Source organism: Bos javanicus, chromosome 19, assembly GCF_032452875.1.
Source record: "Bos javanicus breed banteng chromosome 19, ARS-OSU_banteng_1.0, whole genome shotgun sequence".
Taxonomy (NCBI): domain Eukaryota; kingdom Metazoa; phylum Chordata; class Mammalia; order Artiodactyla; family Bovidae; genus Bos; species Bos javanicus.
This window is the reverse complement of record NC_083886.1, coordinates 52,086,061-52,101,736: the sequence shown is the minus strand read 5'-3', so window position 1 is coordinate 52,101,736 and position 15,676 is coordinate 52,086,061. Positions and strand designations below refer to the sequence as shown.

The window sequence follows — 15,676 nt, the reverse complement described above, 5'->3', positions numbered from 1 at the left end:
CTCATTCGTGCAAATAGTTTTCTTGGCACAGTCATGCCTGCTCACTGACGCACTGCTTTGGCGGCTCTCCAGTTACACACAACACAGAGTTGAGCGGTCACAATGCCATACAGATGGCAGAGAGAAAACCATTTATTGTCTGGCCTTTTATACAAGAGGTTTGCCGAATCCCTGTGAGGGGTGACGATGTAAGAACAAAAAATTTGTTACAGTAACTCTGACAGGAAGTGCACCCTGATGTGCAGACTCCAAGGAACCTGCAACACCACCCCCAAAGGTTGTCCTTCGAAGGCCATCCTAATAAAGAGGTCTGGCAGGATGGCACGGGTCAGGTCCAGGGCGCTGGCCCCAGCTTGAGGAGGCTGCAGTTATCTGCCCCGACCTGGTCTGTGTGAGCACCCATGCACCCGTGAGGCCACGGGATAAGGGTTCCTGTTTTGCACTCTGAGGAGGAGGTTCTGTTCCTCCATCAGGTTTTGTTACCTTAGAAACATGCCAATTTTTGTTTTAAGCTCATAGAACACATTTTTAATGAAAGAGGAAGTGCAAATTAAAACAAAAAACGGGGATTCTGGCTGTAGTGTCAAAGATTAAACAAACTTCTACAACAAACTCAGAGACAGGTGGCCTGTTTTAGAGGAAACAAATTGAAGTCCAAGCTCCCATCCTATCCCACCCCAAGTCCTGACAATGCGCATGCACACAAACACAGGCTCATACTTAATGAACAAACTGGGTGACAAAGGAAATCAAATGTTAAGTCTAGCTCCTCACAAGGCCAAACGGAGACCTAACACACAGCACCTCCCAGGCCATTCAACCCCTGGGAGGCTGGGCCTCGGCACGGCCAGGTGAGGGGAGGAGGGGAAAGTCTTCACCCCACCCGGTGGGAGTCACATCCCCTTGACAAGGAATTCACAGACCAGTGCAGTCACAACATCCCAAGGACTGCAGAGTTCAAATGAGAGCCCTGGTCTGGGCAGACCTGCACTGGGGACTCCGTCATGGCACTGAGGCGCCTCCTTGGCTTGCCCTCTGGCATTTTGCTTCTCAGAACCCCTTGTGCTCCCCATGTGGCAGCCATGCCTCCTGAAGCCCCAACCCCGTACAGCTCCCAGAAAGGGATGGCAGCAGCTGGCAGCCTTCTGATGACAGGCAAGCCCCTTCCACGCTGAGTGGTCAGTGAGCTGGGGGCACACTTACAAATTTGAGCATGTTCCAGTCGAACACGTAGTCATAGGAGAAACCCTGGCGATGGAACAAGTTCCTGAAGAGCTGTCTCAGGTATGAGTAGTCAGGCTTATCGTCAAAACGCAAGGAACGGCAGAAATTTAGGTACGTGGCGAATTCAGCTGTAAACACCAGAAGACTCAGAGGTAACCAGCAGTATTCCTGACTGAGAGCCAGAATGGTGTCTGTCCACAGAACCCTTGACCACCCACAGCCACAGAGAGAGGCTGTGAAAGCTGGAGCCTGATACATCAGGCATGCTTTGAGGAAAGAGGATAAGACTGAGCATCACAGAGCATAACAGTTTTACCTGAGACATTTACCCCAGGAAAAGTCTCACAAAAACAAAAGGAAAACTCCCTGAGTTATGGCTCAGGAAGGCAGAGAAGCACTAGGGACAGAGGCTGTGGCCACTCGAAGGGCAGGTCACCTGAGTTAGCTCAGCTCCCTAACTCTGCAGGACGCTGAGGGGGCTTTGGACAGCCAGCCTCTGGGGGACTTCCCTGGTCCTTCCAGACCTCACAGGCCCCTGCCCTCCCACAGAACTACAGCTGGCCCACTGTCCACCGGACACTCACAAGGGTAGCCTTTGCACAACACCTCGATGGGAGTGGACATCTTCTTCTCACTGATCCTCTCATACTTCTGCCTCTTGGTAGCAGCCTTCAGGCCCTGCCAGGGCAGTGAGCCCAGGTTGAAGTACATGAGCACATAGCCCAGAGACTCCAGGTCATCCCTTCGAGATTGTTCTGGATAGAGAGGAGAGCAGGTCAGGGCAGCATGCCTGAGCATGCACAGCAACACCCCAGAGATGCTGCCTGGGGATAAACTCAGAGCCTCAGAGAAGGACACTTGGAGTCTTTGCTTCTGCAGAAGCAACGCTGCTGTGCTGTTAGGAGATGCACTGCCACCCATTAGGAAGCCCCAGCACATGCTGTCCCCCATGCCTCACAAGGTCTGCAGGCCCAGATGCCAGCCTTTGCTATGAAGGTTTGATGCCAGCCTCCATACCCAATGTGCCACAACCAACCCTCAGGGCCCCCAAGAGGCTGCAGGACAGCCAGGGCGGGAGGGCTCACCGATGCCAAGGTGTGTGTTGATGGAGGCATACCGCGCCGTCCCAGTGAGGTTCTTGTTCTCGCGGTAGGGGATGTGCTGGTGGGTGCGGGCGTCCCGGTACTTCTTAGCCAGCCCGAAGTCAATGATGTAGACCAGATTGCCCTTCTTACCCAGCCCCATGAGGAAGTTGTCCGGCTTCACATCTCGGTGGATGAAGTTCTTCGAGTGTATGTATTCAATACGACTAATCTGCAGGTGGAGAAGCAGGGGTGACAGGTTGAACCCAAGGCTGCAGCCTGGCAGAAGGAACCAAGGGAACCCTGGCCCACTTGCAAACACCCACTTCCCTCCACAGGTCACTATCTCTTGCACAGTTAACAAGCTTCTGTTTTCTCCGTATGCACGCATGGCACAAAAAGGAAGCAAACAACCCTGAAGGCCTCATCAGATTGATGAATCAAACCAAGCCTGTGCTTAGCATGTGGGCTGCCCTTCAGTGGAGAAAAATGAAGTCTTACCATTTGGTCAGCAAGGAGTAGGACGGTTTTGAGACTGAACTTCCTAGAGCAAAAGTTGAAGAGGTCTTCCAGGCTGGGTCCCAACAGTTCCATCACCATGACGTTGTAGTCCCCCTCAGCCCCGCACCACCGGATGGTGGGGATGCCCACTGCAAGAGAGAGTGCGTCAGTCCCCCTCCCGTGCATCTGCACTGAGGATGCCAGTGCCTGTGATGCTGATGGGGGGCGGCTGGGCAGGAGCAGTGAGAAGTGACATGCAGAGAGGCTGGAAGGCCAATTTCACAGTGGGGGTGGGGTGAGGGGCTCAGGCAGAAGAGCCCCGCTGGCTCCCACAACCGGGTCCCAGTCTCCCTACGACTGACATCCTGCACCAGTGTGGGAAAGGTGTCACAGCTAATGACCCAATGCTGATACGCTGTCATTAACTGAAGTGTATACTACTCAGGCTTCCTCAGGTTTAACCTCATGCCCTCTGGCTGCTCCAGGACGTGTCCCAAGATCACATGACGAGTAGTCGTCATGTCTCCTTCAGCTGCTCTTGGCCAGGAGGGTCTCTCAGACTTTCGTGGTCTGAATGACCCTGACAGTTTGGAGGAGGGCTGGACAGTGATACACAGACTGTCCCCTCTGCTGGCCTCTCTGATGTTTTTCTCGTTATTAGTCTGGGCTTGTGGGTTTGGAGAGGAAGACCACAGGGGGGAAGTGCCCTTCTCATCATGTCCCGCCAGGGCTGTGCTGCAGTATGACTCCTCACCATGGCTGTACCCTTGGTCACCTGGCTGAGGTGTATCTGTCATGTGTCTCCACTGGGGAGTTTCTCTTTCTTCCCCTACCCATGCCGTTCTCCCTGTGGAGATGTCACCACACATGGCCCACACTTATGAGGGGTTTTGGGCCCCCTTCCCAGAGGGCAGAGCATTCATATATACGACTTGGAATGCTTCCACACAGATGTGTGTCTTCTCACTTTTTCACTATTTTTCCCATCAGTATGAGCCCACGAGTGTCTGTGTCACATTTTGGTCTGCACTCCAGCACTGTATCACTTATTCTGTTGCTCCAAGCATCCTGGCCTTGCATGCTTCTCAGCGAGCAGCTCCTGGGGCCCTCTAACACCCCATCCCTGCAGGCTGTTTGAGTACTGCATTCCTTTCTGGCACTATAAGATGCTAAATACTTTTGATTTTGATATCAACAGGGCAACTTTTCATTTTTGCAATTAAATATTTAAAAAATACATTTTACACGTGACATGAGAACAAACTTAACAAAGTCCATAGGTTATAAGGCATAGCTTGTGGCCTACCATGAACACAGAAGCTCAATAAGCTCCAAGCACAAGAACCATAAATAACACAACACTGACATACGTGACAGTCCAATTGCTCACTAGTGATAAACAGAACACCTTGAAAGCAGCCAGAGGAAAAAGCAGAGTGGAGGAACATCTTCCAAGAACTGAGAAAAGAACTGACAATCTGCCGAAAAAACCTCAGCAGAGACAAAATGAAGATATTTTCAGATATAAAAGGGTGATGAATCAATCACCAGCACTGTGACACGTTACAGGATGTCCTTCAGGCAGGAGGCAAGCGATGCCACATGGAAGTGTGGGGCTACAGAAGGAATGAAAAGCACTGGAAACAACAACATGAGTACATAAAAATTATTTAAATTTAAAAAGTATGACTGTTTATGGGACTTCCTTGGTAGCACAGTGGTTAAGAATCTGCCTGCCAATGCAGGGGACACAGGTTCTATCCCTGCTCCAGGAAGGTTCCACCTGCCATGAAGCAACTAAGCCCGCGTGCCACAACCATTGAGCCCATGCTCCAGGGCCCGGAGTTGCAACACCTGAGCATATACGCCACAACTCCTGAAGCTCAAGTGCCCTGGAACCCTGCGCCGTAACTACTGAGCCCAGAATTCTGTAACCGCTACTGACACCCGTATGCTTAGAGCCTGTGCTCCACGACAAGAGAAGCACCACAATGAGAAGCCCACGCAAGGCAATGAAGAGTAGCTCCTGCTCACCTCGACTAGAGAAAGCCCACGCAAAGCAACACAGACCCAGAGCAGCAAAAAATAAAAAATTAAGACATGACTGCTTAAACAAAAATAACAACGCACTGCAGCGTTTACAACATGCAAATAAAACACACGACACTATCACACAGGCAAGCAAGCAGCAGTCCACGAGGTCAGGTTTCTCTGCATCCTGTTGGCGATGACAGACCCTAACTGAACCACCATTGTGACACCACAAAGATAGTGAAAAAATTCAACAGAGGAGGCCATCACAAGAAAAATCATTTAGAAATGTTAAAAAAAAAAAACCCACAAAAAATTTAATTCAAAATAAGGTTAAAAAGGAAGGAAACTGAAGCAAAGACCAGATGGCACAAAAATAACAGCAAAGCCAATCCTGTCATTAATCACACTGAATGTAAACACCACAGGGAAGGCACACTTTCTCAGATTAGATGGAAAAGAAAGGATCCACACCAAACACTCCTCAGGTCTAACTAGGTCACAAGGAGGACTGTGCACCACACCAACATCAGACGAGAAGGGCTGTGTCAGCATCAGACATGGTAGACTTGTGCAGAAGAGTGTTTCCAGGGATATTATCAGTCATCTCACAGTGATAAAGGCATCAACTGATCAAGAAAACATATATTCTAAGTGTTCACACAGCTAACAACAGAGCTTCAAAATACATGAAGCAATACAAGGAGAGAGACAAATCCACAACCTGACTAGAGATGTCAATCACCCCTCACAGCAGCAGAACAAGCTTTTTTCCCCCAGGTATCACAGGGCATTTATCAAGATACATCACATTCTTGTCAGAAAACAAGCTTCAATAAAGTTACAAGGATTCAAGTTATACAACATATTTTCTCAGAAAACAGTGGAATTCATTTAGAAATAAATAACATGGAGAAGGCAATGGCACCCCACTCCAGTACTCTTGCCTGGAAGAGCCCATGGATGGAGGAGCCTGGTAGGCTGCAGTCCGTGGGGTCACTAACAGTCGGACACAAATGATCGACTTCACTTTCACTTTTCACTTTCACGCATTGGAGAAGGAAATGGCAACCCACTCCAGTGTTCTTGCCCGGAGAATCCCAGGGACGGGGGAGCCTGGTGGGTTGCTGTCTATGGGGTCACACAGTTGGACATGACTGAAGCAACTTAGCAGCAGCAGCAGCAGGTAGAATGAAAATTGTCTATATATCCCAATAATTCACATTATTACTTCATGAATGTGCATTAGGAAAATCATTGCCAAATAAACTCTTACAACATATCAATGTAATTCAAAAGACAAATAGCCCTTGTTGTTGTTTAATCCATACTTATCTCTCTCTCATCATCTATATAAGAAAAATTCATTGAGTGGAAAATCGATCCAGTTCTCTGCACATTTATTAAAAGAGAAAGTGTATTGAAATTACAACTTAGTGTGCATAACACTGTTAGATTGTATGAAACACTATAATATTTGAATATAAAAGATTATTCCGATGTTAAAAGTATGCTGTTAACAGGACAAGTCTCATTTAATGAACCAGAGTATGCATATCTTTTTTTCCTTGTGCTATACTGTTACGGTTCCATTTATTTCTATCTTCTGGGCACTAAAAATTTATTACATGAAGGTTTTTCATGTAGGGATATTGGTAAGGAATAAATTTGGTTTGTAACTACTAATAAATAGTTGATGCCAAAAAAAAAAAAAAGAAATAACAGTTCTATGGAAAAAAATCCTCAAATATCTGGAAGCTAAATAATACAGTTCAAAATAATTTATGGATCAAGAAAGAAATCAAAAGGGGAATTAGCATTTTGAACTACAGGAAAAAGAAAACTCATCAGGATTTGAAATGTTGCTATGGTAGGCGAAAACTTTATAGCCACTAAATGCCTATACTATAGAAAACACATCAATGATCTCAGCTTCCACCTTAAGAAAACAGTTAAACCCTAAGCAGTCAGAAGTGAAATAAAAGATCACAGCAGAAACTAATGCAACAGAAAACTGAGAAACAAGAGAAAATGACTGAGACCAAAGCTGGCCCTTTGAGCAGACTGTTGATAAATCTCTAATGAGACTGATCCGGGAAAAACCAGAGAAGACACAAATTATCAACAGCAACAACGAGGGACGTCCCTGGAGGCTCACTGGTTAGCACTCTGTGCTTTCACTGTTGAGGGGCCAGGTTCTATCCCCGGTCCGGGATCTAAGATCTCACAAGCTGCATGGTACAACCAAAAACAAAACAAAATGAAAAACACAACAAAACACGCAGGAATGAGAGACAACATCACTAGATTCAGGCTTCCCAGGCGGCTCAATGGTAAAGATTCCACCTGCAATGCAGGAGACACAGGAGACGTGGGTTCAATCCTTGGGTTGGGAAGATCTCCTGGAAGAGGAGATGACAACCCACTCTAGTATTCTTGCCAGGGTTTTGAAAACCCCACGGACAGAGGAGCCTGGGGAGCTACAGTCCGTGGGGTCACAAAGAGTCAGAAATGACTGAGCAATTGAGCACGCACAAACATGGGGCAATATAAATAGCTTTATGCCAATACATTCAGTAATTTAGGTGAAACAAACAAGTTATTTGAAAGATACGAACCAACAAAGCCCTTGTATGCTGCTGGTGGGAACATAAGTACAAGCGGTCTGGCAGTTTCTTCAAAGAGAAAAAACATTCACTACTTTTGGTTCAGCCATTTCATTCCTAGTCACTTACCCAGAAGTAAAAGGATAAGAATGTCCATATCTACACGAAAGTTCACAGCAGCTTTGTTTGGAGTGCCTGACACCTGGAACAAATCCAAGTGCCGGTGAACAGGTGCAGGGATAAAGAAACTAGGCATCCAAGGGAATAATTCTCAGCAATAAAAAGGAGTAACCATGACACACACACACATTCTCAAAAGAAAGGACACACAGTACTACTCCTTGCACAGGAAGCTCTAGAAAGTGCAAACCAGCCCATAGTGACAAAAGCAGATGACAAAAGGCGGGGGTAGAGGAAGCACAAAGGGACCCAACAAACTTTGAAGAGCAACGGATATGTTTGTCACCTTGATTATGGCAATGGTTTCTTGAGAGGACACGCGTGGTAAAATTCTCAAATCACCACACTCAAAACACATGCAGTTTGATTCCTCTCAATAATGCTGATTAAAAAAAAAATAAACCAGAATGTTTTAGTTTTCTTTTCACGCTAAAGTCACCTGAGCCATCTGAAGTGGATTTTGGGGTGAGGGGAGGCAGGACTTTCAGCAACCTTGGCCACGTGTGTTCACAAGGCCTCGCTCACTGACCATTACACCTCCTCCACTGACGTCAGAATCCGGTGCCCGAGGGTCTTTCTGCAGCTGGAGTGTGGGTGGCACAGCACTGCAGGTGGCACATGTGACGCAGTGCAGACACAGTCCACATTCACACTGGCCCAACCGCCTGCCCCAGTAATCTCCTTCACAGAAGTCCCCCGCCTAGGGTACAACCTAGGACCATGCACTGCCATGTAGTCACCATGGTTAAGTCTAGAACAGTTTTTTAACCTTCCATCAAAGAGAAATTTTTGAAGAGTTCAGGTCAATATTGAATGGTCCTCAATTTTGGATTTGCCTGATTGCTGGTTCTCATCACCTGACAGATGGAAATCTGCCAGATTTCTCCAACAAAAATTACTTTTTCTTTGTAAGTTATTTTGGCTGTGCTTCAGGGCATGTGGGATCTTAGTTCCCTCACCAGGTTCTGGACCTGGGTCCTAGGCAGTGAAAGCGCAGAGTCTTAACCAGGGGACCACCAGGGAATTCTCCTTTTTATTATTAATACATAATCTGCAACTGATGCTGAAGCTGAAACTCCAATACTTTGGCCACCTCATGCGAAGAGTTGACTCATTGGAAAAGACCCTGATGCTGGGAGGGACTGGGGGGCAGGAGGAGAAAGGGACAACAGAGGATGAGATGGCTGGATGGCATCACCAACTCAATGGACGTGAGTTTGAGTGAACTCCGGGAGTTGGTGATGGACAGTGAGGCCTGACGTGCTGTGATTCATGGTGTCGCAAAGACTTGGACACAACTGAGTGACTGAACTGAACTGAATCTGTGAGGGAAAAAAAAGTAATCTGTGGATGAAGCTTTGAGGGCAGTGTCAATACTTGAACTTGTATCAGGTTGGTGTAAAAGTAACTGTGGTTTTGCATTGTTGAACTTTGCTGTTTAATATTGGAATACATTCTTCAATGTGGTTATACTACACATCATTTTAATGTGCATTTCTCACTTTATGTTTTTTTGCTAATGTATTACTTGCTGTTTATTTTACATTTGTTTTAGACCATGGAAATGATGCTAGACAAAAAACAAATTCAAGCAATCTTATTTGAGTTCAAAATAGGTCGGAAAGCAGCAGAGACAACTTGCAACATCATCACATTTGACCCAGGAACTGCTAATGAATGTATGCGAAGTTTTGCAAAGGATATGAGAGCCTTCAAGATAAGCGTAGTGGTTGGCCATCAGAAGTTGACAACAACAAACTCAGATCATCATCGAAGCTGATCCTCTTAAAAGTACACGAGAAACTGCCAAAGAACTCAATGTCAACCATTCTATGGTTGTTTGGCATTTGAAGCAAATAGGAAAGGTGAAAAGGCTTGCCAAGTAGGTGCCTCAAGAGCTGACAGAAAATTAAAAAAAACTGTCATTCTGAAGTGTCACCTTCTCTTACTCTACATAACAATGAACCACTCTCAATCAGATTATGACATGCAATGCAAAGTGGATTTTATACCACAACTAGCGACAACTAACTAGCCCAGTGGTTGGACTGAGAAGAAATGGAAGTTCCAGAGCACTTCCCAAAGCCAAAATTGCACCCCCCCAAAAAAAGTCATGGTCACTATTTGGTGGTCTGCTGCCTGTCTAATCCACTACAACTTTCTGAATCCCAGTGAAACCATTACATCTGAGAAGTATGCTCAGCAAATCGATGAGATGCACTGAAAATTGCAGTGGCTGTGCTGGTCAACAGAATGGGTCCAATTCTCCAAAAGTTGAACAAATTGGGCTGCAAAGTTTTGCCTCACCCACCATATTCACCTGATCTCTGGTCAACCAACTACCACTTCTTCAAGCATCTCAACAACATTCTTTTGCAAGCAAAATGCTTCCACAACCAGCAAGAGGCAGAAAATGCTTTCTAAAAGTTGGTCCAATCCTGAAGCACAGATTTTTATGCTACAGATTTGAATAAACAAACTTATTTCTTGTTTGCAACAATGTGTTCATTGTAATGGTTCCTGTTTTGATCAATAAAGATGCCTTTGAGCCTAGTTAAAATGTTTTAAAATTCACAGATGGCAGTAATTTACTTTTGTACCAACCTGATATGTTTGTATCCATCCAGTTACCCTTTAAACCAATCAAGTAACAAAACAGTGTCCACAAAGTGGCGAGTTTCCATTTGATTGTTCCTTCTGCCCCTCTGTAGAGCTTAACTTCACACCTGCGCCTGTGTATAGAGCACTGTAGACTCATGAATTCTCTGTGTGTAGAGCATTGTGGACTCATGAACTTGCCCCTCTTCCATGCGTCATATAAATTTTAGGACTGTGTGTGTGTGTGTATGTGTAGAGAATTCTGGACTCATGAATTCTCCCCCTTCCATGTGTCATATAAATCTTAGGATTGTGTGTGTGGGTATGCAGAACATTGTGGATGCGTGAATTCTCCCCTCTTCCATGTGTCACATAAATTTCAGCACTATTTGTTCTGGTTCTGTGAAGCATGTCATGGGTAATTTGATAGGGGTCACATCCACTCTGTAGATTGCTTTAAGTAGTATGGCCATTTAAACACTATTCATTCTTCCAATCCAAAAGCACGGTATATCTTTCCATTTCTTTAACTCATCTTCAATTTCCTTTATCAGCATTCAATCGTTCTCAGCATATGTCTTTCACCCTCCTCGCTTAGGTTTTTCCTAAGTATTTTATACTACTTGATAGAATTTTTAAAAAGACTGTCTTTTTACCTTCCCTTTGTGTTATTTCATTGTTAGTGTAAAGAAATGACATAGATTCCTGTATGTTACACTTGTATCCTGCTACCTTGATGAATTCATTATCAGTTCTGGTAGTTTGTGTGTGAAGTTGGTACACAGGGTTTTCTGTACACCTATGTGCACATAAAGACAATTTTACCTCTTCCTTACCAATTTGGATACCTTTTGTTTTTTTTTGTCCAAAAGAACTATGTTGAATAGAAGTGTTGAGAATCTCTTTCACATATTACAATCCGTTATTCATGATGAGGCTTTAATTGAAGCCACTTCAAGCTCGTTCCTGTGTCCTCGGGACTCCTGCCAGAGTACCTGTTTCCTTTCAGCCACATGCTTCAGACTCACCTTCCCTCTTCCCGGCTCACCCTGGAATCTGGGCTCCTCTTGGTGTGGAGTGATACTAGAAGCTGCCACCTGGGTGCCGGCTTGAGTGTGTGGCATTTACGTCTTGGTCAACCTGGCCCTTCACCGTTCTTCAAATCTGTCGGCCTGTCCTGTGGGAGGAGGGCCCTGCTGGACTGTGAGCAGAATCCCCTGAGCCCTCTCTCTGAGCAGCTCTGGGACACAACATCTTGCCAAGTCGTTCTCTCCATGAACAGAATGTCTTCGCTTGCTTGAATCCTCATCAGCATCCTCCGATGCGTTTTCCACATACGGGTCACACCTGGCTTAGGGTTTATTCCTCTGTACTTATGGTTCGTCTTTCACTACTGTAAGCAGTATTATAAGAACACCACTTTGGCCTCTGGACTTCTCTGGGGCCAACAGCCACCTGACCAGGGATCTTGGTTCTCTGTCCGACGAGATGTTTGCAGGTGGCTGTGCCAAGGAGCCAGTGGAGCTGCTGTGCAGTACTGGCAACTGAAAGTGGGTCGCTATGCTCCAGGTTCAGCTTCCCATCCATGACCCCTGGGGTCATACCTGACCTCCAAGTGGATGTCTCTAAGCCCTAGAGTGAGCTGTACACAGAGGGCTTACGGAACTTAAAGGAGGGCAAAGCAGTGGAGCTGACCTTTGAGAAGTCCCCCAAGGGCATGGAGTCTCTCCAGTCACCAGGGGGCTGAAAGCAGCCATGGGAGGGGCTATCTTTTCACAACCCAAGGTTTGAGGAGCAAAGAGGCAAAAGCAGGGAAAGGGTGGGTAGGGGCACTGCCATGGACCTCAGGCAGGGTCCATGGCATCCCCCCACTTCCTTCTTGGCAAGGGGAGGGGTGAGACAGAAGGCAGCAGCTCTGGGCAAGTGCTTGCGGGCGAGGAGGAAACACCTCCGGAACCTGCATACCTCTTGGTCTCTACTCCCAAATTTCCAGCTTTTCCAAGTGGCCAGGACATGGAAGTGTTTTCCTGTGGAAGGCTATGTAGTAATAACACTTCCTGTGTCGGAGAAGGCGGAGCACAAGACCACAGGACACACCACTGCTCTCTGGGACCCCCTCTCTCAGGGCTGAGGCAGGGCTTCCCCTGCTGGCCTCCTCCTGACCTGTTCTTGGGATAGGACACGGGACTGAGGACAGGCAGAGAGATGGCTAGCAACAGCTGCAGACCTGCTAGCCCTCTCCCTCCACCGAAGCCAGCACCACTTGTTTACTGCTCCCTGGGGGCCCACTTTCTCAGGATGCCAAGCTGCACTAGCTGTGTGCAAATGAACCATCTGTATTTTAACTTTTTCCTTCATAGAAATGCTCCACTGTGTATTTCAGTCTAGAGCAGTGCATTCTCTACCATCAATGCTCCACAGGAGACAAGGTTTTAACTCTTGCCCCATCACTTGATCTCCTACTGGAAGGATGGAAATCAGTTTGAGCAGGAAATGTGGTGTAGACAGGTCAGGAGAGGCAGGACCAGGTGACAGCACCAAGAGGAAGCGTGGTTCGGTAAGGGCTGTCTCTACGTGTGATGAGGGATTCCCGTTTCGGACCTGCGATCCCAGGCACAGACTTGCTTCACCTCCCTGAGCCTTCACCAGGGTTCCTGTGTGTCTGTAAAAAGTGGATTCAAAGGGTACCAGCTCGAGCCTCCAGGTGAAAATGAAGCAAAATCCTTACGCTTTAATAACGCTGAGCTTTCTCGCCCTGGCTTCTCACGACCACAGGCAAGGGCTTCTTCCTAGTATCTGGCGTCAGCAACCTGCCCCCAGCAGCAGTGGTCAGTGTTGTGGCAGCTGAAGGACAAGGGGCTCAGTTCACAAGCTGGGACTCAGTGCTGGAATGGGGTAGATACACTGGAGCACATGGAGGGACGTATGTCTGATGCTGGGTTCTGTCACCCCAGTGTCTGCTCATCTACTTACTATTTGTGGGGGCTTCACAGGACTTCATGAGTCACTGATCTGGAAATAACACGAGGTAGCCTAGGTGGTGTAAATATAAGGCAGTGGCCTTTTCCCATGTTCTTCTGGGGTTTTGTTGTTTACAAGCTTCCTACTGTATTCAAAGAAGAGACGGATAAAAGGTTGTGCACCAGGCAAAGGATCTGAGACACAAATTTGGGGGTACCCCACCCCCCATCTCAAAACAGGGGTCTTAAGACCTTCTTTCGTGTTCCCTTCCCCCATTTCAGACCAAATCTTCTGTACTAAAAACTTGACTCCTATTCTACTCCCTTCTCCATCCTCACCAACACACCTGTACCTTTAGTCTGTGCGGGTATCTCCACAACTCAAAACGTTTGTCCAGAAGTACTGAAGCAGCTAGAAACATTCCATCCCTTGTCCCCAACTCCAGGTCAAGGCTGTTACTTGACATGATTCATGACAAACACACTGCTGCATTTGCATGGATCAAAACTACTTTAATCTCAAATCCTAGGGAAGAGAGAAGGTCGGTGGGGGTGCTTCTTTGTAGAAAGTGAGGTTGGGAGATCACTCAGGGGAAGATACATGTATCTCCAGGTCACTCAAGAGCTTTTGTGCAAGTGTAAGAAACGTCTATCCAAGTGGCCACACGACTGTTTAACAGGAAACAAATAGAACTCCATGTTCTCTGTTAGACACCAAAGCTTTGTTTGAAATCTTGAATTTATGAGGAAGGAGTAGTTTGTCCTCTTCTGGTTCCCCTTCCCCTTGCTCTCCAACTACAGGAGACTTCAGCCCTGGGGCTGCAGGGACTTCACCCCCGGAAAGCAAAGACTCAGTGGCTGACTCTGCTGTGCCCCCACTTCCTTTCTCACTCGCCATGTCCTGTCACATGGGCTGGCTCTTTTCCTCTTTTCCCTGTCAAATGTAAAGAATAAAGACTAGCTTGCACTGAGGAGAAAAAGAATTCTATTTCCTAACTGACTGTTGGTGGTGTAATAAGAGAACTAATTTTATACTTTGATCTGAAGTATCTGGCTCACCGCTCTAACTTGTCTTGTTGGTTTCCTATGTAGGAAGTCAGATCATGCACAAGTAAATTTTTTCTTTCTTCTCCATCTTTATTCTTTGACACTTCCCCCTTCTCTGCTAGCTGAGACATGCCAAGTCACACTGGAGAAGAATGATTAATGGCAAGGTTGAAGATGATGTGGATGTAACAGGAGCCCCCAAGACTTTTCAGGTGAAGGCAAATGTGGGTAAACACCTGGGAACACATCCCTGTGGCTGGGGTGCCACCCTACAGGCCGAGCACCTGCCTGCTTCACAGAATGCCTTTCCACCAACAGGCTCTGCACCAGCGGGTATGGGCGAGGGAGTCACTGTGGCACCATGATTAAGAGCAAAACCCTAAAAGCCAGCCAGGGCTCCTCCTCAACACAGGGAGGTCTGTTTATGGAGACACAGAGCCTATAAACTGCAATGAAATCCATCGAACCACAACTGTGTCAACATTGAAGAACCTCAGGAACACAGCAGGTCAAAGAGGAAAATTGTAGAATACACACAGTGTGACTGTATTACTCATGTCCAGAAGTGTGTGAACTAGGAGACGTGGGGCACGGACCTGCCACTCGTCTGCTCTGACGGTCCACTTCACTGGCAGCACCATCTCTTACTGGTGACCCCAACACACCTTATCACCTCAAGATAAGATGCAGTAGAAGCAGGGCGCTCCTCTTCTCGGTTCCCTGGCCAGAAGAGGAAGATGCTATGTAGCCTGCTTCATCCTTGGCAGACTGTCTTGCAAACTAAATGCTGAGGTCCAGGCAGCAATCAACTCTAAAGCCACTCACAAGAATAACCCTGCTCCCTGTGCACAGACAGCTGCCCCATGACCTCAGAGGTGTGATGCAGCGAGACCAGAAAGCTGAAACGCACCTGGGATGCCAGACTGCCGCTCCTGGGGCTGGGGCAGGACATGTGAGGCCGCAGGTGAGAGACACAGCCATCAGAGTGCTACCTGGTGACCAGCCATGCCAGGGACACTCAGCTGCCCCTGCCCACTTGCCCTTAACATGGGAAATGGGTCACTTGGACTATTATGTGCAGCTCTGGACACTTGATACTTTTTCCCTCATTCAGTCCAAAGATAACCAAAGCATATGCCTGGGGGTGAAACAGGAGGGATACCACCAGGTAAATGCTTTCCGTTGGATTTGCGGAAAGTTTCAATGTAAAGATAGGGACTCAGTATTAATGCAAATACAATAGTTCATTAAGTGTTTGGCAATTCAACCTTAAAACAACTGTAAATACCATGGCCAAATGTTTCTGGGCGATGTCATTAGATTTTAAAAAACTAACTTCTTGCAGAATAATGGAGGAAAAAAAAAATTAGAAACAAACTAAGCAAGGGCACGGGGAGCCAGGCTTTGGGCAGCTGCAGAGAAGTCCTGGGTGGGCACACGGGTGCAG

The 15,676-nt window shown here is 46.9% G+C and overlaps 1 protein-coding gene across 6 annotated transcripts in view; it reads right to left on the bottom strand.

Moving 5' to 3' along the window:
* Nucleotides 1–15,676, bottom strand: part of CSNK1D (casein kinase 1 delta) — a 37,717-nt gene that overhangs the window by 11,522 nt on the left and 10,519 nt on the right. For all 6 annotated transcript variants that reach the window (XM_061392485.1, XM_061392483.1, XM_061392484.1 and 3 more), the window contains exons 3-6: nucleotides 2,808–2,956; nucleotides 2,310–2,538; nucleotides 1,809–1,979; nucleotides 1,204–1,352 (exon numbers count right to left, since the gene is read on the bottom strand). In XM_061392485.1, the coding sequence (XP_061248469.1) occupies nucleotides 1,204–1,352; nucleotides 1,809–1,979; nucleotides 2,310–2,538; nucleotides 2,808–2,956 (698 nt within the window). The remainder of the gene's footprint in view (nucleotides 1–1,203; nucleotides 1,353–1,808; nucleotides 1,980–2,309; nucleotides 2,539–2,807; nucleotides 2,957–15,676) is intronic.